This window comes from Nilaparvata lugens, unplaced genomic scaffold (genome assembly GCF_014356525.2).
Source record: "Nilaparvata lugens isolate BPH unplaced genomic scaffold, ASM1435652v1 scaffold1639, whole genome shotgun sequence".
NCBI classification, from domain to species: domain Eukaryota; kingdom Metazoa; phylum Arthropoda; class Insecta; order Hemiptera; family Delphacidae; genus Nilaparvata; species Nilaparvata lugens.
In genome coordinates this window covers 44038-70328 of record NW_024090254.1, presented here as the reverse complement: position 1 = coordinate 70328, position 26291 = coordinate 44038, and the positions used below count along the sequence as shown (strand labels likewise).

Below are 26291 nucleotides of genomic sequence, written 5' to 3'. Positions count from 1 at the left end.
TCTTGAGATTCTGTAGCTTTCTAATCTCATCTGGGAGAATATTGAAGAATCTAGGTCCAAGGAATAATCTAGAATCCTTGGTTTATAAAATCACTTAATTTTATTGGCTACTTTATTAAAATGATTAAAAACATGAAGTACTCTTTTATTTAAAGCATTTAAAACTTTGAAAATCCTTGGTTTGTATCTGAAATGTTGTAACTGAAACATTTAGTGATTTTCCTAGTGAAGATGACGAAACAAAACCAAGCGCAGAGTTCAAAAGTCACAAAAGTATCTGAAAAGTCCGCTAGAAAACAGACTCGTTATCAGAAGTCACCCACTAGGCAGCCTACAGCTAATCTGAATGCAATGCCAATTCCAAGTAAGCCTACAGATAGCGAGATCCAAGCTCTGCTATAGTGAGGTCCACGTTATAATGGCAGTATTTGATCAACATTGGTGTTGCTATCCTTGTCTATCATTCAACAAAGCAGATAGCGATATCCTTTTCCACGTCCTCAAGGCTGCCAAACCGGTTTTTACAATGTAGGAATATAAAAAATCAACAGAATACTTGATATCGATTATGAAAATTCATTATTTAATCATTGGAAAACATATTTTCTTGGCGAATAAAATATTATTGATTATTTTAAACAAGAATGAACAGTTATAATATAACATCATATATACCGTTTTATTGTCTCTTTTCCGTATAGGGCTACTTGTAATATGAATAGAAATAAAGATAAAAATCTCAGTACCCTTTTTTATTTTAATTATTTTTATAACATATCTACCGCTATCAGCCATCCTCTATAGAAGGCAGTGGCGAGATTAGATTAGATTAGATTAGACTTCTTTATTTATGTATGTTACAATATTTACTGGCTTATACACTAATTTACATTAAATGACGATAATGCAAGTTGTTCAACGAATTTCACAAAGTATAAATAATTAATCAATGAGAATAAATAAAGAATGCAATTAGAATAACAATAATATAATAATGTGATGTAACTTCATAAGTCGGCGGTGTTTCAACAAATAATTGTCGATTCTTTTAGAAGGATAGAAAATATCCTTCTCATTAACACACGACACAGGACCGAGACAGAGAATCGGCAACGTTGTTCCCCTATTTTCCTTCACTGCTATTATAACATGGACCTCACTATGGCAATAATCTTATTGATTTTTTTTTATTGTGGATGATTCTCATATGAGCTTTCAGCTCACGGGTAATGGAATGGGATAAAAATGTAATGATCAAACGTCCATGTCTACCTGCAGGATTCAAACCCATGACCAGGTAGCGCTAGCAGACTGAATGGTGTGACACCTTAGTTCTCTCGTCTAGCCTGGCCGGTATCGATAATTCCATATTTGAATATTACAATAATTATTAAATAAATTGGGAAGCGGTTTGACTCTGTGTTCGCGCTGAGATAATAGGTTAAGAATCATGCGCTTGCTACTCCCGTTGGAAGGGTGACCGCTTGAGCCAGCTACTCTAAATATTATTCACTAGTTGTAAAGTTGTTCGGAACTCACCTAAAACTGTAGGTCCACTCTCTCATTATCATCTGGCTCGTTACCCATGCACAAGCCAAGAACTCATGTGGGAATCACCCAACCAAAAATATATTTATTCATAATTCTTAATATTACATAGGAAACAACAGGTAATAACCCAAATTTATGCTTCCTTAAGGCTGTACAAAGGCTAAAAATAAATTTTCTACTGGTGATATTTTTCAAAGTTTTTCGATTTCTATATCATCAAGCTATCAAAATGAAAAACTTTCCTCAGGAAACATTTTTTTCGATCATTACTTTTTGAGATATGAGCGCCTGAAGTTTGAATTTTTGGGAAAAACATTTCAAATTCGGTAAGATATAAATCCATGAGACTTGGATGATGGATTCTTCATCGTATTGTTGATCTAATAAAACAAAAAATTCTCTGAAAATATCCATTTTTGAAAAAGTTATTCACTTTACCAAAAATAATTCAACAAAAAGTTATTTTTGGTACCTAAATTGAATAACTATCTTAAAAATGAATATTTTCAGAAAATTTTTATTTTACTAGATCAACAATACCATGAAGAATCTATCCTCTAAATCTCATGGATTCATCTCTTACCGAATTTGAAATGTTCTGTCCCAAAAATTTAATCTTTAGACGCTCATATCTCAAAAAGTAATGATTGGAAAAAATGTTCTCCTGAGAAAAGTTTTTCATTTTGATAGCTTAATGATATACAAATCGAAAAAATTGGAAAAATATCACGAGTAGAAAGTTTATTTTTATCCTTTGCACAGCCTTTACATAACACTGGATGCTTATATACAATACTGGACAATACAATAGGTAGGCCTCTACTTTATCTTGGAATTCAATGTTGGTTTTAAACTGTTGGGTGTTTTATGTACATTTGAACCTATTTATCTGTTTTTTTTTCATATAGTATATTACTGTATGTTCACTGTAGATTCTTTTCTCTGCTATTCTGGTTGAAATCTCTCTAGCATGATAAATTACAAATGAATGTGCTTTAGTGTGAATGTAGCCTATAACCCGTGCATGTCCTATATTATTAATGAATCCTACATACATTTATTGTTGTGTGAAATATCTCAAGCCTAATGTTTGATAGATTACTCAAAATAAAAAACTTCGATTTGTATTTTCTCATTTACTGTAATAATTTTTCATTCAGTGAATAAAAATTTCATTCTGGACTTGAAAAAACAACATGTACGAAAATCTATAAGTACATTTAATAGTAACATCTTGATTTTACAACAATATTTGCAGCTAATTTCAAATTTATTTATTCCACACTCATAAATACATAAATTAAACAAAGCTCAACATGACAAAACAATCCAACCAAATTGTAATAATAATAGATCTAGAATTACTGTCTTTGTAGATCGGTGTTTAATGTTGGTCCTTGTGGAGAAAAATTGAGATTATGAGGAAAAGTGTTCAGTTACCCAATTCATTTTAACAGTAATCTGTCACTATCTACCCAGTTTCAGTATAATTTAGTTAGGATCAGCTCAATCTCATGATATTCAGTCGAAATATACTAAAAAGTGTTATCATTGTAGTAATTCTACATCCCTTGTTTCATTCAATCGTTATCTTATGTAGGCCTACTCTTAATTTTTGATTCAGCTTTTAATTCGATCCGCATCAATGTATATCAATACCTTTTTCTCCAATAAACAATATTCATATTTTATAATCTTGCCAGTCTTCTTTCTTTCTCTATCCTATTTTATCAATTTTTTTTCTCCTTTGTTCTAATTTGTTTCTTCAAATCGGTATCCTATGTAGGTACTCTTCATTTGTTATTCAATCTTTAATTCGATCCGCATCAATGTATATCAATACCTTTTTCTCCAATAAACAATATTCATATTTTATAATCTTGCCAGTCTTCTTTCTTCCTCTATCCTATTTTATCAATTTTGTTCTCCTTTGTTCTAATTTGTTTCTTCAAATCGGTATCCTATGTAGGTACTCTTCATTTGTTATTCAATCTTTAATTCGATCCGCATCAATGTATATCAACACCTTTTTCTCCAATAAACAATATTCATATTTATAATATTACCAGTCTTCTCTCTTTCTCTATCCTATTTTATCAATTTTGTTCTCCTTTGTTTGTTCTAATTTGTTTCTTCAAATCGGTATCCTATGTAGGTACTCTTCATTTGTTATTCAATCTTTAATTCGATCCGCATCAATGTATATCAACACCTTTTTCTCCAATAAACATATTCATATTTTATAATCTTGCCAGTCTTCTCTCTTTCTCTATCCTATCTTATCAATATTGTTCTCCTTTGTTTGTTCTAATTTGTTCTTCAAATCGGTATCCTATGTACTCTTCATTTTTTATTCAATCTTTAATTCGATCCTTATCAATGTATATCAACACTTTTTTCTCCAAAAACAATATTCATATTTCAAATTCTCTCCAGTCTTCTGTCTTTCTCTATCCTATTTTATCAATATTGTTCTCCTTTGTTTCTTTAAATCGGTATCCTATGTACTCTTCATTTTTTATTCAATCTTTAATTCGATCCGAATCAATTTTTATCAACACATTTTTTCCAATAAACAATTCTCAGCTTTCATAATCTTCTCTCGTTCTCTATCCTATTTTATCAATATTGTCCTCTTTTGTTTGTTGTAATTTGCTCTTTCTTTTGTTAAATAGCTAAGAAAACAGCAGAGAGAGATTCAGCAGTGGACACTCGGCCAGTGAAAACATCAGCCAAATCAGTGCAGGCAAGAGCTAAGTCCAAAGATGAAACGGATAGTAATAGCAGTAGTGACTCTAATAAAAACATCAGTGATCCAGGTAATGATCAAATCAATCTTTATAGTGAGATACTGTATCCGATTGCGCTGATACTGTATCAAATTGTGTTGATACTGTATCATGTTGTGTTTTGTTCTTGTTCTATAGTGAGGTCTTGAGAATTTGATTAGAATTTTGGTGGAATCAATCTTTCTATAGTGAGGTCCACGTTATAATGGCAGTGGATAAAGATAGAAGAACAGCGTTGCCTATTCTCTGCCTCATTAATTATATATCTACATCGTCAAAAACAGAGTTGGCATCGTTGCGGAGCTAGAAAATGATAGTACTACCTGCTTTGTCGAATGATAGAAAAGGATAGCAACATCAAAGTTGATCAAATACTGTCATTATAACGTGGACCTCACTATAGTGAGATACTGTATCATATTGGTTTGATACTGTATCAAATTGTCTTGATACTGTATCATATTGTGTTTTTTTCTTGCTCTATAGTGAGGTCTACGTTATAATGGTAGTATTTGATTAGAATTGGTGGAATCAATCTTTATAATGAGATACTGTATCATTTTGGTTTGATACTGTATCAAATTGTGCTGGTACTGTATCAAATTGTGTTGATACTGTATCATGTTATGGTTGTTCTTGTTTTATAGTGAGGTCTACGTTATAATGGCAGTATTTGATTAGAATTGGTGGAATCAATCTTTATAGTGAGATACTGTATCATTTTGGTTTGATACTGTATCAAATTGTGCTGGTACTGTATCAAATTGGTTGATACTGTATCATGTTGTGGTTGTTCTTGTTTTATAGTGAGGTCTACGTTATAATGGCAGTATTTGATTAGAATTGGTGGAATCAATCTTTCTAGTGAGATACTGTATAATTTTGGTTTGATACTGTATCATATTGTGTTGATACTGTATCAAATTGTGTTGATACTGTATCATGTTGTGGTTGTTCTTGTTCTATAGTGAGGTCTACGTTATAATGGCAGCATTTGATTAGAATTGGTGGAATCAATCTTTATAGTGAGATACTGTATCATTTTGGTTTGATACTGTATCAAATTGTGCTGGTACTGTATCAAATTGTGTTGATACTGTATCATGTTGTGGTTGTTCTTGTTTTATAGTGAGGTCTACGTTATAATGGCAGTATTTGATTAGAATTGGTGGAATCAATCTTTCTATAGTGAGGTCCACGTTATAATGGCAGTAGATAAAGATAGAAGAAAAGCGATGCCGATTCTCTCCATTAATTAATTATATTTCTACACTGTCAAAAACATAATTGTCATCGTTGTGGACCTAGGAAAGGATAGTACCACCGGCTTTGTCGAATGATAGACAAGGATAGGAAAACCAAAGTTGTACAAATACTGTCATTATAACGTGGATCGCACTATAGTGAGATACTGTATCATTTGTGGTTATACTGTATCATATTGGTTTGATACTGTATCAGATTGTGTTGATACTGTATCAAATTGTGCTGATACTGTATCATGTTGTGGTTGTTCTTGTTCTATAGTGAGGTCCACGTTATAATGGCAGTACCGTATTTGATTAGAATTGGTGTTGCTATCCTTGTCTATCATTAGACAAAGCAGATAGCTCTACCATTTTCTACTCCCCACTGTTGTCGAGTAGTTTGTTGACTGTGAAGGAACACAAAGAACTACCAGAATATTATATATCAATCATGAAATCGTATTATTTAATCATGACAAAATATGTTTGAGATAATTAAAGTCACAGCAACATCCATGACTTGTTCATCAATTAACCCTGCTTTAACCTTCCGGTAGTCGCGCCCTACTCAATCACACGAGCAGTCGCGTGTTGTACTTTTTACAACATCCAATTTTCCAAGTGATATGTACTCTGTTTACTGTCAAAACATATTAATTAATTGTATAATTACTTTTTCCATCTTCTTGGATTATTTTACGCCTATGAAAATTTGGATGATTACCATTTCATAGCCCAATAAGGTACATCAAGCAAAGCCATCAATTCTGTGTTATTGGTTCGTTTACAGTCCCCGTATACAGTCTTTCCCTATCTTATGCACTGTGGCGACTAAATAGCACCTAAAGACTGAACCATTGCTCGGTTGATACTGCAACTCAGTGGAGTGATGGGGAGAAAGTTTTGGAATGCATAGGTGACTCATTCACTAACACCACCCCATCCAATAGTTTTGTGCAGCAAAAAAACTAACACTGTTGTACTTTTTACAACAGCGCGACTGCCGGAAGGTTAGGACTGCTAGGATCTTTTCCATCTGCGTTTTCAATATATTTCGCCCCGTTCGGGTCATTATCGTATGGCTTGCCTCTTGAAACTTCTCAATATCACCCCTCCAATATGAAAAGACAATAAAGGGGCAAAGGATTGAACACAGAACAATCTAGTTAACAGCTGTTATCTACCAGGGAGCGATGATAATAATAATAATTGGAAAACAGGGTGTCTGATAAGTCACTCCCTATTTTTTTACAGCTATAATTTCTTTATTAATGAACCAATTTTGTTAGAACTACATTTGTTTGATAGAGCACTCCTTGAGGTTGTGTTTAAAACCAATTTTCATTTGTTTCAGTTTAAAAATGCCCCCTCTCTTGACTGTGGAAGAACGAGCCGAAATAGCAGCTCGTTATGTGGTCTGAGAATCTGTAGTGCGAGTACAAAGATGGTGAAGGGTTGAACGAGGGATTCATGCAAAACTAGATTCAAAAACAGTTGAAAATTGCCATTCCAAATTACTAACAAGAGGGAGTGTCGCAGATGCAAGACGATCAGGAAGACCATCAACGTCAAGGACAGCCGAGAATGTTGACAGAGGTCGTGAAAAGTTCATGATGAGCCCTAAGAAATCACTGCGTCAATGATCTCGTGAAAGTGGTATTTCACATTACTCTGTTGCAACGATTCTTAGGGTTGTGTGGCAGAGAGGACAAGGAGTCCTAATTCCGCCCTAATAAAGGCATATAATCAATCAATCAATCAATTCTTAAGAAAGATTTTAATGTTTTTGCATCCAGTGCTTCATGGATCCCTCGTTCAGCCCTCCATCACCTTTGTACTCGCACCACAGATCCTCAGACCACATAACGAGCTGCTATTTTGGTTCGTTCTTCCACAGTCAAGAGAGGGGGCATTTTTAGACTGAAACGAATGAAAATTGGTGTTAAACTCAACCTGAAGCAGTGCTCCATCTAACAAATGTAGTTCTAACAAAATTGGTTCATAAATAAATAAATTATAGCTGTATAAAAATAGGGAGTAGCTTATCAAACACTCTGTATGCTGAGATGAGTGAACTTATCGGTATGAAAACATGATCAGCGTCACGGCACTGTTCCTGAGGCTTGCGCATGTTTCTCGCGCATGCCTCGCACTGATATTATATGTATTCTTATTTCACAATTTTCTGCCTCTTTTTCCAGCTTCCAAACCCGATCGTTTCGCCTCTTCCAAGTCGAAAAAATCGACAATGGAGAGCGAAAGAAGGCTGAAAGAGATAGAGAAAGAGAAGGCACAAGACGAAGAGAAGATGAAAAGAGAGAGACAGTTATTGGATGATGAGAGGAAGAGATTGGAGGAAACCATCAGGAATCTGACAGAAAAACAAACTGAGCTCATAAATAAGTTGCATGAAGCTTATGATGGGACTGTCAGGCTAAATGAACAGGTAAATATAAAATTTAACTCTTTAATGTTTGTTTCCATTGTTAATAATCACTTATTGAACAACGGAAGTGTCAACAAGTGTCGATGAAGAACCTAGTGTCCGAAAGCGCTCCAAAAATGTTGAGTAGAAGCTAATAGCTTTTATTTATAAATACCTGACTGCTATGTCGTAATTTAGTTGTTCATAAGTGATAGAATTTAAATTGAATAAATGTATTTTTATTTGCTCTTTATAACATTAAAAGTGATGTGGGCGAAGTTGAGGCAATAAGAGCCTCCTCTTCCACAAATATAGTGAGTGGATATAATGAGGGATTCACGTTATAAAGTGAGCACCTCATTAACATTAGTTTGCTATCCTTTAAAAACAGATTATTAGTCAAAGCAGATGGATCTATAATTAGTTCAGCTGAAGATGTGGTAGGTGTTACCATGAAACCTGGTTCTGTAATGTCAATTAATATTTGAACAAATATAGTGGAATTGACAACATCCACGTATTATTCTGTCAACTGCAGATGGATCTATCACTCAATAAAATCCGGTATTAGATATATACCAGTACTTAAAATTATCACTTGATATACCTATATAGGTACTTATAATCTATAGTGTGGTTCACGTTATGAAGTCAGCACCTGATGAACATTGGTGTTGCTATCCTTGTCAGTCATTAGACAAAGTAGATAGCTCTATCCTTTTCTAGCGCCACACCGTTAACAAATTCTTTTCAGATAGGGATAGAAATGGTTTTGGGCGAATGCCTGTTGGTTCATCCCGAATTTTATAATATTCATTAATTCGTATTTATTTATTCATTCACATCATTGTCAATGAATTAACGAATGTCTCGACCAAATTCATGATGACAGTATAATATGATGATTGAAGAATGAAAACCATGTGGTAAACTCATGTGGTATATAATACTTATTTTATTCATTATTATCTCAAGTTATTCATTATTATTTAGGGACATTTTTATTTTTTATTATTTTTTTTTTGTTGAGTGGGAGGAGACTGTCTAGCTAGGCCAATGGCAGGCGTTCATGCCCTCGACCAATAGCAGTACTCGCCTACTAGTATAAATTCTGCTGCTCTTGTATTTAGTTTTAGTTTATCAGAGATTGACAATGGTGTAATAACCGAAACCGGTCTTTCTAATTATCAATAAATCAGTGGTTTTTTGACAATTTCTTAGTATTTTTTCATTCACATTTTTATATGGTGAGGTCCACGTTATATTGCCATTATTTGGTTAACATGGTGTTGGTATCCTTGTCTATCATTCCACAAAGCAGATAGTTATATCCTTTTCTAGCTCTGTAACGTTGCGAGGTTATATCTTAACAGTTTAGAAATATAATTAGCAAAATATTCAAACTCTATTATGAAAATGTAGGCTATTATTTAATCATTGGAAAATATATTTTCTTAACGAATAAATCATAATTGATTATTTTGAACAAGAATGAACAGTTGATATCACATCATATAGGCCTTCTATCCTGTATAGAAGGCAATAGCAAGGCAGAGAATCGGCAACGCTGTTCTTTTATCTTTCTCCACTGCCACTATAACGTGGGCCTCATCATAGTAACCTCATGCGATATATCATCATTATTTGTTCATTATTAGCTCAAGCTTTTAATTAGCCTATTGCTAAGAGAACTTTCAAAATTCAAATTCATTTGCACCTTCATACAACCATAGAGAAACAATAGCGTAAGTAGATATCCCATGGTATAGGGCGTTTATGTCGCAACTTTTACTGTTATCCCAAGCCGATTACTGTCGATTATTGTTGATTTTTACTGTTTTGACCGGGTAAGAGTGTATGAACGGCACAATATGAGAGACTACCAGCGTCATAAAGATTCACGGGAAAGAACTACGTGGGCTATCGGCTTGAGATAACAGTAAAAGTTGCGACATAAACGCCCTATGCCATGGGTTATCTACTTACGCTATTGTTTCTATATGATACAACATAGTCATTTATAGTAATCTCATAGATTTCGTTATTTTTATTGTCATTGAAACAGTCTCAGAGACTAACTATTAATTTTCAATTCACTATATATCTTACACTATGAAAAACGTTGAAACTTCAGATCATCTATTGATGACCCAAGTAGTTCTGAGATTATGAGAGCAGTAGAAATTATATAGTCTGCATACACTATCATGTGATATACTGCATCATCTTTATTTCTTGTTTATCAACTCAATTTATTTAACGCACTTTTTCTATGTTTTTCACACGACATGCAGTCAAATATTTAAGTAAATAACCAAAAACTAGTACTTACTGACTGTAGTAACAGTCAACACTGTTGAAAATGATCGCGAGACGGTCGAAAGTACTACAGTCACTAAGTAATAGTTTTCAATTATTTACTTAATATTTGACTGCATGTCGTGTTTAAATACATAGAAAAAAGTGTGTTAATACATCGCAGCTCGGAATGGATTAAGAAACCATCATCTTCAATTTATTTATTTGTATTTTTAATAAATTATTTTATCGATTTCAAAGAAAGGGTACTATAATTTTTTTTTATAAATCAATTATAATCATCACCTTCAATTTATTTATTTGTATTTTTAATAAATTATTTTATCAATTTCAAAGAAAGGGTACTATAATTTTATTTTATAAATCAATTTATGTATTATTGTTTAGGGCACATCTTCTACAGATAAAGAACTGATTATCAAGCTGGAGCGGTTGCAAGCAGAGAGAGACACTTATCAGAAGGAATTGACCAAAATTCGGGAACAAATATCGAACCTTGTCGATTCAGGTGCATCGAATGAGGTATGTATCCGTATTTTATTTATTTATCATCAAAATTGTGATTGTTTGTAAAACGATTCATTCCTGGTAATAATCGAAAATGCTTCTGGGTAGCTGGAGCTTCACTTTGATAACATTAAAATGCTATTTTTAGCATTCTCATAGACTTTTGTTGATGAAAAGGGTATTATTTTGTTCAGAGATCCAACAATTATTTGTTGAAATGCCGCTGATTAATATAGTGTTACAATATTATATCACCCCAATTCTAATTTGCATTCAATCTGCATTGTAATTGATGATTTCTCATACTTTTAATTCGTTTAATAATTCGCTATACTAGCATTTACTAATAAATTAGTGTATCAGTCAGAACATATTGTTACATACATGAATTAAGAACTCTAATCTAATGGAATCTTATATAATGATCTCTTCCCAATGGTCAAAGCATAGCGGAGCGATAAAGGTAGCTCTCTAGCTTGAGAGTGTTGAATGTAATGCATTTATTAGTCTAAAATTAATATCAGTTCGAAATACGTGTATGTTGAGTCATTCATCGTAGAGAAAACACAGCATAAGAAGATATCCCATGGTGTAGTGCGTTCATGTTCCAAATTTCACTGTCAAATCAAGCCGATAGTATGTCTTTCTCGTGAAGCCATGTGACGATGGTAATCTCTCATACTGTGCCGTTCTTACACTCACACCCGGCTAAAACAGTAAAGACCACACCATATAAGGCGTTTTCAGAGAGTGTTTTTCGAGTCTGCAGGGCAAGCAAAGCTCTCCGATTGGCTGATTGGGTTGGCGCCGGATAAAACACCTGAAAAACGCCTGAAATAACGCTTAATATGTTCAGGCCTTAATAATAGACAGTAGTCGACAGCGATCGGCTCAAGTTAACAAAAGTCGGCTTTAAATTTGAATCATAAACTACCTACACCATGGTGTATCTTCTTATGCTATCTCTTGATTTTATATGCAATGATGCTTCTAATTATATCACTATTCATAATTATTATCTATGCAATCATACTAATTTTCTTATACTTGCAACTATAAACTTTTTCTATGCTTTAATCACAAGAATTCTGTCCAATATTATCACAATATTCTATCTGTTCAATATTGGGAATAAAAATAATTTACTTTTTTGTACTTTCTGTCAACAGCCAGGCTTGCGTAACCAGTCGCCATCTTGTATCCTACAGCGTCTAGTAACGGAGCGTGACTTTTATCAGAAAGAATTCAACCGACTTCAGAAGCAGATTAGCAACAATGTGAACCCCTCCAGCCACGACCAATCGGATGTAAGTTGCTTCTGTTCAAGAAAATGCGGCTGCAAAACTGTCAACCTGCATGCGTTTACATGACCGCCATCTTGGATTTTAATCAAAACGAAAATTAGAAATATGAGTTATTGAAATAAAGTTGATTTAATGGAAATATTGTTGAAGATGGTTGGATTTTAATGGAAATATTGTTGATGAAAATGAAGGATTGTCTTCTTTCAACCGAGAATCAATCGAGCGTTATCTTGGATTTTAATCAAAACGGAAATTAGAAATATGAGTTGTTAAAATAAAGTTGGATTTTAATGGAAATATTGTTGAAGATAGTTGGATTTTAATGGATAGAATTGTAGATGAAAGTTAATTTTTGTCTCTTTTCGACCGAATATAAATAATTGACCGTCATTTTGGATTTGAAATGAAACTGAAATTAGAATTGTAAAAAAGTTGGATTTTAATGGAAATGTTGTCGATGAAAATGAAGGTTTGTCTTCTGTCAACCGATTATCAATAAATTGAGCATAATCTTGGATTTAAATCAAAACGAAAATAAAAAATATGAGTTGTTGGAATAAAGTTGATTTTAATGTAAATATTGTAGATGAAAGTGGAGGAATGTCTTCTTTCAACCGAGTATCAATTGAGCGTCATCATGGATTCAAAATCCAAATGAGAATTAGAATTGAAATAAAGTTGTATTTTAATGGAAATATTGTTGAAGTTAGTTGGATTCTAATGGAAATATTGTAGATGAAAGTGACGTTTTGTCTTCTTTCAACCAAGATTTGGTTGAAATGAGAATTATATCAATTGAGCGTCATCTTGGATTTAAATCAGAATGAGAATTATAATTGAAATAAAGTTGGATTTTAATGGGAATATTGTAGATGAAAATGAAGGTTTGTCTTCTATCAACCGAGTATCAATTTGACCGCCATCTTCTTTAGTTTTGAATGAGATTGAAAATTAGAATGAAAATAGTTATTTGTGCAACTAGTGCGCAAAGTGACAGTTTGCTGCACCGAAAGAAACGTTTACGCCCGAGCCGTAGGCGAGGGCGGAATGGTTTCTTGAGTGCAGCAGAGGAACTTTGCGCACGTATTTCACATTAAGTTTTTCCTACAGTTACCATTGAATATGAAAAGTGGGTAATTATGGGTAAAATTGCCTAAAATGCATCAAATGTTTTTCTGTGTAATTTTATTATTGATAAAAACCTTAATCCTAAAATCCTAAAGTCCTCGTTGTCCTTGGTTATAATATATAATGAATAATAATTAGCGCGTTGTGCTTCGTTGCACGTCTGCTCACTATAGCAGCCACAGCAGTCACTGTTACCAACTTCATTTTGATTTTGCTGCACTGTTGCTCCATATAACCTACTAAGTATTTTGCGTTGCCATGTTGCAAATCTGGAGTGCAGAAAAATTTTTCCCGCACTAGAGCGGAAAAGTGATTCTTTGCGTTCTGTAATCAGTGCAGCAATGGCCACTTTTCAACGTAACTGTAGGAAATAGAAATTTGTCTCCTATCAACCAGATCAGATTGACCTACTCATCGAAACTTTTTAATAAAATTGTTCACCAATGAGTACGGTATCTTAAAAAACAAGTGCTCCTTTTAGTATGATAATACAATTTAAAAAAATATTAGTTCTATATTTGTGGACTGGTTGAAACCAATATTTTGATTTTCAAGTAATCAAGAGAATTTTTCAAAATATTTCTGCCAAGCGAAGTTACAGTAACTGATTTGATTGAAGACTATTTGGTAAAAAAACATGTTGTAAAAAATACATTTTGGAGCGTTTTTTGTTTACAATTAGAGTTTTATCCTAGAAATTAGCCTAGTTATTTAATGAAGGCATTAGTAAAAATTATAGTATATTATTGAAGAATGCATTATGAGAAACTTGTTAATGAAACCTCTATGTAAATACAAGCAATAAAGCATTTATTCGCATTTTTATTATTATAGGTCACTCTAGTTTTGGAAATATTTTACACTACTTGATAAATACTACAATAATTTACCAAGGATTGTTATTGGCTCATTTTAACTGTCGAAGATTTCAGTATTTCAAATTTTTAATTGCACCCTTGCGTAGCACGGGTTACCTGCCAGTCATATAATAGCCTACTTTACGTTCATTAGTTCTTACATTAAAACTCAATAGTTGAAAAGCAGGTTGCATGAGATTATTATTAATAATAAGAAAACAAAGATATTGTCAAATTTCACTAAAAATTTATTAAAAACTTTTAAACAGAACCATGGTTTCACGTAGTTAACCAACGCATTTGTTTTCTTATTATGGAGAGATTTCACAACATCAACATCAATTCTACTAAGATTATTATTAAACGAAAATCCAAATTAAATTCTGTAATTAACCCCGAAGACTTCTGCTACCGTACTACAAATATTGACAACAAGGTGTTTACCATCTAGCTGTTTAGCTAGATGGAAATTCGATGAGCGCTACTATTCAAAAATTATTTGTCAGTCCGGGAATTTCCATCTAGCTGTTTACCTTGTTGACAATATTTGCAGTACGGTAGCAGAAGTCTTTGGGGTGAATTACAGCATTTAATTTGGATTTTCGGAATTTGGATTTAATAATTATTAATTCATTAGCATTTGAATAATTGCAATATCTCAGTAATTTACATCTGTTGCATGAAAAAGCTTGATTTGTGTAAGTACCTATTATAAATAATTTTATTATTCTGTGTTTTGAAGGTGATTTTGTGGTTGATCTGATGTCAAAACGATTCATTTATAAAACAATTTGAGATACTAGTTTAGTTAGTATACTGTTATTAATCTCTAGTAAACTAAAAGCGTAAACATGGAGTAGCAGAATATCTAGTTTGGGTAAAGGCCTACGATTGGCAGTTAGCTGTCGACAAATAAATGCTAAAATGTTCTATGACAAACATAAATTCAAATAAAACTTAATTCTGAAGCTTCGTTTACCCCTAAGTTATTAACTACATAATCCTTATAGATTCTATTAGATTAAACATAACTTATGATACACATGATGAACATATGTGTTTGTCAAGTTCCGTTCAATCTAATAATAGCTATAAGGATTAACTTATTAACATTGGTGTAAACGCAGCTTTAGTAGCTTTTATCACATAATAAAAAAATGTTAAAATGATCGTATCGCATCATTTTATATAAAATGTTTTCCCTATTCTGTAGCTCTATTAACAAATTGATATTAATTCTCTATATTGTACTTAGACGAATCACAACTTTTTAATTTCGAGTTTTTACTTGTCAAAGTTGTCAAATTATTAAACATATGAGCAGAATGCATTCATTCTCTCACCTCTTTCTGTACACATTACATACAACATCACACACATTTACATTTACACTTATACACTGACTCAATTACAATTTATATTTTTTCGTTACTCGTTTTATTATTTTCTATTTTAACTCAGTTTGTAGTTTTTTATCAATGCTAATACTTTTAATAAAATGGTTGAACGTCGGTGTCAAGAAATGAAGAAATGCAAGGTATATAATCATCTCCCATTAATTACTGTTTAATTTTGTCACTGATTTAGCTTATTTTTAATAGTTTCTCAACAACTTTTAACTGTTAATTTGATTTCGTAACTGTGTTTTGTGTGAGGAAAATGCATGAAATTTTATTTTGATTAAGTATCTATTATGTTAACCTCAAGCCTAATAGGTTATACTAGGTTAGGGTGCCTGTTTGTTTATGTTTTATGCATTTTTTTTAACAAACTAGTAGATTAAAATTTTTGAAGATAATAATGATAGCTCATGTTTAGTGATTTATGTTCAAGCTATAATTATCACGATTTCCCCTTCAACTGGATTATAAACTCAACATGAGTGAGTGAATTTCCTATTAAATAAAATAAACCTTCTAAACTATTTAATGTAACTGCATTTTTCCAAGGTGCTGTGAATAATGCTCAGTGCCGGTCGCACAAATATCGTGATTCCACGAGAACCAATAAGAGAAGCCGTCTTTCAAAAAACGCTTTCTCTGATTGGTTTTTATAAAGTTAATCACGGTTAAAATTTAACCGGCTTTTGTGCAACCGGGCCTTAGTCTGCCTTGAAATTCTGTCTTTGATCTTTCAACAATTCAAGAATCAAAGAAATAAAAAATAATGATAGAAAAATTACTGCAAAAATATATATTTTAGCTCATAAATGCGGTAGTTGTACAGATGGAAATATTGATAAATTTCTATTATTCAAATGTTAATCAATGAATAAGTAGGCCTGTGGATTAAACGAAAATGAAAAAATTATTTATTTTGCAGTAATCAAAGATAATCCAAATGCAGAAGTCTTACAGCATTTATTCTCGATTTTCGTTGAATAATACGGTACCTAATTGTAATTTATATTGTAATATTTTTCAAATTTGAAATCTACAAAGCTATTTCTACTACCTATTCATATTTTTTGGAGCTTCACTAAGTTTTTTTAGCCCAATCCATCCATATGAATTGGTTGAATGATTTAATCTATATAATGTAGTTGTATAACTTCATTAAAAATTCATTTATAATCATGACTGTTACCTACCTTGTTCAGAATTGAGTTCCACTCATATTGCAAGAGTTGAGTTAATCAGTGTCTGAAGAATAATAGTTTAAAATAATTGAATAACTAACTTAAAACTTGAGTTATATCAGTGCCTGAAATTATTCAAAACTTACACTTCAAATGATAAAGATCATTTTTATTTATTGATTCTAAAAAAAATATGACTAAAGAAGATCATTTTTATTTATTGATTCTAAAAAAAATATGACTAAAGAAGCACTCTATGAGTGCTCTGTTCCAAAAGTGCCTCACTAATTTACCATATATTTTTTTCCAGGTTGGGGAGCTGAGAGAGAAACTGAATGAGAAAGAGAGAGAGATATGTTGTCTAAAAGAGAAATTGAGAGATCTGTGTGCCCAGCAGAGAGTCTCTCCCATACAACATCCATCGCAAAATGTAAATATTCAATTATTTTCTTCACTTTTTCATTGATCTTTATTTCAATTATTTATATTACATCTTGATAAATTTAACGATTCAGAGATATAGGTCCTGATTTATGAAAATGTAAAAATTTAACTTATAGATTTATATTAAAGGCTTCTTCACACTAGACCGAGACACTTGAATCTGTTATCTACTCTATAGTGAGGTCCACATTATAATGGCAATATTTGATTAACATTGGTGTTGTTATCCTTGTCTATCATTCGACAAAGCAGATAGCACTATCCTTCTCTAGATTTGAAACATATACAATGCTAGATCTTTTTTCAACAATGTTGAGACATAATGAATGAACAAGATATTTTAATCTCATAAAAATCTTATTCAATAGATAATTGAACAATTTTTTTCGACGATAATTGATTATTTTCAACAAGAATGAACAGTTAATATTACATCAGATATACCGGTATCAGCTATCCTCTATAGAAGGCAGCGGCATGGCAGAGAATCGGTAACAATGTTCTCCTACCTTCCCACACTGTCATTATAACGTGGACCTCACTATAGCAGAAGTTTTTAGGTTTGTTGGTAGCAGATAATTAAGATCTTTACTGAGTAATTATTATTATGTTATCATAATATCTTTTAAGAGAAGAATTTTAATTGATTTGGTGTTTAATTTGTAATGGAATAGAATAGAATGACTGCCTTTATTTTATACCTGGGAGGGCGAAGTTAGGGCACAGTCGGCCCTCTCTTACACTTAACCCTCCAATACAATACTAAATTGTAATTTAACAAGCAATACTCAGTAAATTAAAATAAAACAAAACTATATTTTAAATGAAAAAGTAAAAATAAAAAATTATAATGATAATAAGTGGAATAGTTGAATAAAGTTAAAAGTAGAGCATTCTTAAAATGTAAAATAACAAAGATCTGATGGGAAATAAATACAACGTTTTTGACGGAATATATGGATAGGATCGACGGATATGGATAGGATGGACGGATAGGATCGAAGAAGTAAAAAAGAGCAATATGGCTACAAACCTTACAAGCAAAATGAGAAAATAAGGAAATTGATAAATACTTCTAGCATGAAATTAATTAATTTTGAGAGAGAAAAAGAGTATTTTTTATATCTGTCTTTAGAGTTTACTTTTAAAGTTGAACTTGATTCTCTTGAAATTACTCTAAAGAAATTAATTTTGAGACTGAATAAATGAATGTATCAAACTATGGAAAATATGAAAGCATGAAAAGAAAGCTCACACACACACACACACACACACCATCACCCCTGATCCACCGGAAGAAAGCCGCGCCGAACCGACGATGACCCTCAATGCGCTTCAATTCAGCCGGCAATGAATTCCACAATCCACAAGCTGTCACAAGAAAGGACTTGTTGAACATGACTGTCCTGTGAGTTGGGACAGCCAGCAGATGGGAACCATGCCGTGTACCACCCCGACCGATGTCACTCAAATATTGAAAATCCTCTGCAATATACTTAGGTGTTCCAGTTTTCAATGTCTTATGCAGAAAAATAACAGCATGGAATGTGAGAATATAAGTTAGATACCTTTTTCAGAATTCTCATATAGCCTTTTAGACTTGTATATCATAATATTGTACAATATACTTCGAAGCTAAAATTGATAAATCATCGATACTGTGATGTAATATGTGTCACTTCATATGCGACTGTCGGCCTCAGCAACTACATTTTAGCGCTAGTTTTATAATCAATTTTATATCACCATCTCAAACAGGTCTAGTACCTCGAGATGCAAATACTCAATTGGCATTGCATTTTATTTTGTAATAGTATTTTCCCATGTTGTAAAATTTGTATCGCTTTTATTATGTATTTCTAAGATGTTGTAATTTTATATTTCTGCCAATAAAACATTTTCATTTTTCGACAGGGAGCTATTCTAAGACTGGAAATGGAGAGAGATTCAGCGAAAGCGGATTGTTCAAGACTGGAGGAAGATAGAAATGCTCTGAAAGAAAAACTGAGAGTAAGTAGGCCTATAGGACACGATTGCACAAATTTTCATCAAATTTTTAATGTTGTTAAGACCGGATTAAAACAGTCCTCCGCTTCTCTGATTGGTTCTCGTGGCATTGAATCACCAAATTTAATTAATCCAATCATTATTAAGATGCAAAGATTGTAGCAATTATTTAAACACCGTTTCTGTAAAGCCAATGAGAAATCGTAGGCCTATTTCTGTACTAATAAGTATGAAGGTGTTAAAGTCTGTTCTCATGATTTTTCAGGAGAGCAAAAACAATGTTTAAAAAATCCTGTATGAAATTTATGAATCGTTATTGAAAGTATGAAATCTATGAATCGTTATTGAAAGTATTAGAACGCTAATCGTTGCTCTACCCTTAGTGACCCTCTGCACATGTCAATATTTTAACTATATTGTAATTGGAGCAATAATACACTCTACTATAGTGAGGTCCACGTTATAATGGCAGTGTTTGATTAGAAATGGTATTGCTATCCTTGTCCATCATTCAACAAAGCGAATAGCGCTATCTCTTTCTCGCTTTACTCCGTTACCAGATCGTCTTTCAACAATGTAGAATTAATCATTAATTAACAAAATTTTTCATCTTAATTATGAAATTATTGAAAAATATGATTTCTTGCTAAATAAAATATAATGTATTGTTTTAAACGAGAATGAACTTGAATATTACATCAATAAACCTGTATCAGCTAACTTCTATAGAAGGCATTGACAAGACAGAGGATCGGTAACGTTTTTCTCCTATCATTCTCCACTGCGATTATAACGTGGACCTCACTATATCATAGAGAAACAATAGCATAAGTAGATATCCCATGGTATAGGGCGTTTATGTCGCAACTTTTACTGTTATCTCAAGCCAATAGTCTACGTATTTCTTTCCCGTGAAGATTTATGACGCTGGTAGTCTCTCATATTTGGTAGAGAGTTAGTGGGGAGGAAATGTTTAATATTCTTTCCGAAGAATGGACATTGATATGTCCAAAGCTCCGCCAATTTATGTAGATGCATAACAATATGATTATCTATAGTTATTATATTACAAATTACTTTTTCATATCATGTACAATTCAATAATTATTTTCTTAGTCTATATTATGTAAATTCATCTATAATTTTGCTGTATTGTAAGCTATTGTATATAAGTGTATAAGCCAGTATATATTGTAATCTACATAAATAAAGTACTCAATCAATCAATCAATCAATATTGTGCCGTTTATACACTCTTACCCAGTCAAAACAGTAAAAATCGACAATAATCGACAGTAATCGGCTTGAGATAACAGTAAAAGTTGCGACATAAATGCCCTATACCATGGGAAATTTACTTACGCTATTGTTTCTCTATGACTATATACTACACTTTTGTACAAATAACTCATGTTTTTATATTGTTTTTCAGAATATAACGGAGCTAAACAAGGATGAAATGCAAAGATTGGAGCAAGGCAGTCATGCCCTACAGACGACCATCACGAAGCTGGAGGTGGAGAGGCGGGAACTGATGAACGGTTTGGCGGCGGCAAAATCTAAGATAAAAATGCTCGAAAAGAAATTGGATGACTATCGAGAACAAATGCAGAACCAACAGACGGATCTATCCCAGCAGATATCTCATCTCAATCATATCAAGTGAGTTTAATCATAGAGAAAAGTGGCAAGGCAGAGAATCGGCAACACTGTCCTTCGATCTATCTCCACTGCCATTATATCGTGGACCTTACCATACTAATCTAGAGTGGCAGGAACCTTATTCACCTTTCACACTGTAATTGAATAATAGAGAAAATATAGCATGATAATATACCGGTATCCCATGGTTTATGTAGAAGTCTGGAAGTTTGGAAGTAGTTTTGTATAAAATTTTGTTGTTGCGTATCAAGTTGAGATGATACTGTAAATATTGTGTTGATACTGTATCATGTGTGGTGATTCTGTATCATTTTGTGGTAAAAGTAAATTCGTATGGCTTTTATTGGTGGGGAGTCCCTTGCGGGAAGGTCCCACCGCCTGAATATATAATTTAAGCCGTCAATGGGCCTTACGACTGTCATACTTCAGCCGGGACCAACAGTTTAACGTGCCCATCATTTTGTGGTGATACTGAATCATTTATGGTGATAACATAGAGAAAAGAACGATAGCATAAGAAGATATTATGATATAGGGCGTTTATGTTCCAAATTTAACTGTTTACTCAAGCCGATAGTCTGAATAGTTTTTTTTTGTAAGCTATGTGACGCTTTTAGTTTCTCATACTGTGCCGTTCTTACACTCTCACCTGGCCAATACAGTAATAATAGACAGTTGTCGACAGTAATCAGCTTTTGTTGATAAAAATCGTCTTGAAATTTGAAACATGAATGACCGAAGTTCCCAGTGTGAACACTCTCATAAGTTTACTTGTGTTTCATAAATGTGTAAATAAGTTTCCAGTGTGATAAGATGTTGCCAGAACATGATGTTGCCAGATAGGGCGCTGAGTACATCACAAGGTAATTATGCTGACTCAAACTGAGACTGAGTTGGCGAGCGTGAAGGGATCCATAGATCTAACTGTGTTTCATAAATGTGCAACTGAGTTGCCAATGTGAACACTCTGATTAGTTCACTCGTGTTTCATAAAAATGTACAATTAAGTTGCCAATGTGAACAGTCCCATTAGTTCACTTGTGTTTCATAAATGTACAATTAAGTTGCCAGTGTGAACACTCCCATTAGTTCACTCGTGTTACATAAATGTACAACTAAATTGCCAGTGTCATCACTCCCAACAATCTACTCGTGCTTCATTAATGTACAACCAAGTTGATTGTGTGAATCTATGTATATAAAAGCGAAATGGCACTCACTCACTGACTGACTGACTGACTGACTCACTCACTCACTCACTGACTCACTCACTCACTCGCTCACTCGCAGAACTAAAAATCTACTGGACCAAAAACGTTCAAATTTGGTAGGTATGTTGAGTTGGCCTTTTTAAAGGCGCACTAAGAAATCTTTTTGGCAATATTTCAACTCTAAGGGTGGTTTTTAAGGGTTTAAAGTTCGTCTTTCAGCATGTATATTCTTCTTATTCTCTTGATTATAATTGAAAAATGTCCATACCATATGTTAATATAGAACTATAATCTAGAGAGAGTACCTCTTCGAAACAGTTGTTAACTGGTAACTAAATTAATAATTTTGTCAGGTTGGCATTAAGTTGAGTTGACTTTGTTAGGTTGGCACCAAGATGAAGATTGAAATGCTTTTATCGCGGAAAAATTGATTGGGCACTGCTACTGCAATAAGAGCTATTCCTGGGAATATTATATTACTAGCAGTCAGGCTCGCTTCGCTCGCCATATCCGTTTAGCCAGACGTTTAGTCTGGACCCCCGACTGGATCGTCCTAACATATGATTAAAATGCCCAAATGAAAAATGCAGGCGAGCGAAGCGAGCCTGCTGATCTCATCCCTGGACGATCCAGTCGGGGGTCCAGGGGGCGGAGCCCCCTGGCTAAACGGATATGGCTAGCGAAGCGAGCCTGACGGCTAGTATTCTCATAAACCTATTCGTGATTCATAAATGTGCAACTAAGTTGCCAGTGTTAAAAGTCTCATTAGTTTATTTGTGTTTCATAAATGTACAACTAAGTTGCTAGTGTGAACACGCTCATCAATCTATTTGTGTTTCATAAATGTGCAACTAAGTTGCCAGTGTGAATAGTCCCATCAATCTACTCGTGCTTCATAAATCTACAATAAGTTGCCAGTGTGATCACTCCCATCAATCTACTCATGTTTCATAAATTTACAACTAAGTTGCCAGTGTGAACAGGTACATTAATCAATGTGTGTTTTATTCTAGGATGTTGCAAGAACAGACGGATAGAGCTTTGAGCACATCTCAAGATATGCTGACAAATACTGAAACAGAATTGGCTAGCGCATTGGAACGTATCCATGAATTAGAGCAGCAAAGACTCTGTTTAGAGAGAGAGCTATCTTGTCTACGCACCGAACGTATCTCGTTGAAGAGCAACATGTCAATGATTGACGAGGAAAAGGATAAGTTGCTGGTAAGTCAATCAATAATTCATCAATTAATAATCTATACTTTAATAAAGGAAAGAATTTGCTCTTACACGTACGGGATAGGAAACGCATCGTAAATATCCGCACCAGAGGAAGGTTGTGCGAGAAAATTGGTTTTAGGAATGTGATTAAAGTATTAGTATGCTTAGGAGAGAGAGAGTAGATGTTATTTTAATGGGATTTGTCAATAGAGAGTGCTTGAATTCGTAAAGTAGTATATTTATTTGGGGGCGCGACAGTCGAGGCCTGTACAAAAATTAATGAGGCCTCAACTGTCGCCTAACGCAGGCAACATTTGAGGCCTCTTTTTCAGGAGTCCTCTAGGTCGCAGATTTCGACTGTCGGGCCTGTACAAAAATTAAAGAATCGCTTGCAGCAGACGACAGTTGAGGACTTGAGGACGCATCCTACTGCGATACCAGACTGTATCTGTACTAATTGTTTTAATTCAATTTTGAAGTATTTTCAATTTATGAATAATTTTTGTGTGTTTTGAATTGTAAATTGAGTGTGTAATAGGAGAATGAGTGACACATAACCTAGCTACATTTAGACTGTTGTATAAATTAGAATTGGAACCGTTTTGGGCGTAAGCCTGTGGTACTCTTCTGAAAGTTGTGTAATTCTTGAGATGATTGAATAAATAAATAAATAAATAATGAGTCAATAGTGCATCTTTAGTGTATGAAATACACTTTGCTATGAAATACATTTTGTAATGATTATAACATCTGATTTGTAGAAAACCAAATAATGGAAACTTCCTTCATGAAAAAAGCCTATGAACTTTGAAGAATCGTAGAGCGTATCCTCAAAGGATTTTCAGAACGAAAATAGGCCTATGACACTTGTCGGTATACAGGCCATCTTTGTGAAGAATTACAGCTTAATCAGTCAAGTATTTCAAGCGTGATGAGCTCACAGACAAACAGACAGAAAGATAGACACCTTCTCTTCTCATAGATAGATGATAGATAGAGGAATCTTTCTCATGAGTCTTCTACGGTCGCTGGGCTCGACTGTCGGGCCTGTACAAAAATTAAAGAGTCCTCAACTGTCGCTTAACGCAGGCGACATTTGAGGCCTCTTTTTCAGGAGTCCTCTACCGTCGCTGGCCTCGATTGTCGGGCCTGTACGAAAATTAAAGAGGCCTCAACTGTCGCCTAACGCAGGCGACATTCGAGGCCTCTTTTTCAGGAGTCCTCTACCATCGCTGGCCTCGACTGTCGGGCCTGTACAAAAATTAAAGAGGACTCAACTGTCGCCTAACGCAGGTGACATTTGAGGCCTCTTTTTCAGAAGTCTTCTACCGTCGCTGGCCTCGACTGTCGGGCCTGTACGAAAATTAAAGAGGACTCAATTGTCGCCTAACGCAGGCGACATTTAAGGCCTCTTTTTCAGGAGTCCTCTACCGTCGCTGGCCTCGACTGTCGCAGGACTCTTCTGTCGTTTGCCTCGTTTGACATCGACCCATTTATTTCATAATTATCTTATAAAAGTAGCAGAAACCAGGACCCTGAAAACCTGGTGGTGGCAGCTCTACTGGAAGTGGAAAGCACTGTCATGCTCGACACGCACGCCACAGTAGAAACGTAAATTTAAGATCGCTCAGTAGAAACGCAGATTTTAGAACACAGTAGAATGTAAGAACAAATTCAAGAGTGTTTACACTGGCAGCTAAGTTGTACAGTTATGAAACACAAGTGAACTCATGAGAGTGTTTACACTGGCAGCTAAGTTGTACAGTTATGAAACACAAGTGAACTTATGAGAGTGTTTACACTTGCAGCTAAGTTGTACAGTTATGAAACACAAGTGAACTTATGAGAGTGTTTACACTTGCAGCTAAGTTGTACAGTTTTGAAACACAAGTGAACTTATGAGAGTGTTTACACTGGCAGCTAAGTTGTACAGTTATGAAACACAAGTAAACTTATGAGAGTGTTTACACTGGCAGCTAAGTTGTACAGTTATGAAACACAAGTAAACTTATGAGAGTGTTTACACTGGCAGCTAAGTTGTACAGTTAGGAAACACAAGTAAACTTATGAGAGTGTTTACACTGGCAGCTAAGTTGTACAGTTAGGAAACACAAGTAAACTTATGAGAGTGTTTACACTGGCAGCTAAGTTGTACAGTTAGGAAACACAAGTAAACTTATGAGAGTGTTTACACTGGCAGCTAAGTTGTACAGTTATGAAACACAAGTGAACTTATGAGAGTGTTTACACTTGCAGCTAAGTTGTACAGTTTTGAAACACAAGTGAACTTATGAGAGTGTTTACACTGGCAGCTAAGTTGTACAGTTATGAAACACAAGTAAACTTATGAGAGTGTTTACACTGGCAGCTAAGTTGTACAGTTATGAAACACAAGTAAACTTATGAGAGTGTTTACACTGGCAGCTAAGTTGTACAGTTATGAAACACAAGTGAACTTATGAGAGTGTTTACACTGGCAGCTAAGTGTACAGTTATGAAACACAAGTAAACTTATGAGAGTGTTTATACTGGCAGCCAAGTTGTACAGTTATGAAACACAAGTCAACTGTCGCCTAACGCAGGCGACATTTAAGGCCTCTTTTTCAGGAGTCCTCTACCGTCGCTGGCCTCGACTGTCGGGCCTGTACGAAAATTAAAGAGGCCTCAACTGTCGCCTAACGCAGGCGACATTTGAGGCCTCTTTTTCAGGAGTCCTCTACCGCGTCGCTGGCCTCGACTGTCGGGCCTGTACGAAAATTAAAGAGGACTCAACTGTCGCCTAACGCAGGCGACATTTAAGGCCTCTTTTTCAGGAGTCCTCTACCGTCGCTGGCCTCGACTGTCGGGCCTGTACGAAAATTAAAGAGGACTCAACTGTCGCCTAACGCAGGCGACATTTAAGGCCTCTTTTTCAGGAGTCCTCTACCGTCGCTGGCCTCGACTGTCGGGCCTGTACGAAAATTAAAGAGGACTCAACTGTCGCCTAACGCAGGCGACATTTGAGGCCTCTTTTTCAGGAGTCCTCTACCGTCGCTGGCCTC

At 34.2% G+C, this 26291-nt stretch overlaps 2 protein-coding genes across 4 annotated transcripts in view; both read left to right on the top strand.

Annotated features, from left to right (window-relative positions):
• Positions 1 to 8033, top strand: part of LOC111055145 (centrosomal protein of 135 kDa) — a 32183-nt gene extending 24150 nt beyond the window's left edge. Inside the window, exons 10-12 of one of the 3 annotated variants that reach the window (XM_039443822.1) lie at positions 232 to 364; positions 4227 to 4370; positions 7789 to 8033. The gene's annotated coding sequence lies outside the window, so the exon portion shown is untranslated. Of the gene's footprint in view, positions 1 to 226; positions 365 to 4226; positions 4371 to 7788 lie in introns of all 3 variants that reach the window. The other 2 variants (XM_039443819.1, XM_039443818.1) reach the window with 2 other exon arrangements.
• Positions 1 to 26291, top strand: part of LOC111063498 (centrosomal protein of 135 kDa-like) — a 38792-nt gene that overhangs the window by 10467 nt on the left and 2034 nt on the right. Inside the window, exons 3-10 of the mRNA XM_039443825.1 lie at positions 4227 to 4370; positions 7789 to 8033; positions 10719 to 10853; positions 12008 to 12145; positions 17016 to 17135; positions 19064 to 19159; positions 20589 to 20818; positions 23043 to 23253. Of these exons, the coding sequence (XP_039299759.1) occupies positions 4227 to 4370; positions 7789 to 8033; positions 10719 to 10853; positions 12008 to 12145; positions 17016 to 17135; positions 19064 to 19159; positions 20589 to 20818; positions 23043 to 23253 (1319 nt within the window). The remainder of the gene's footprint in view (positions 1 to 4226; positions 4371 to 7788; positions 8034 to 10718; positions 10854 to 12007; positions 12146 to 17015; positions 17136 to 19063; positions 19160 to 20588; positions 20819 to 23042; positions 23254 to 26291) is intronic.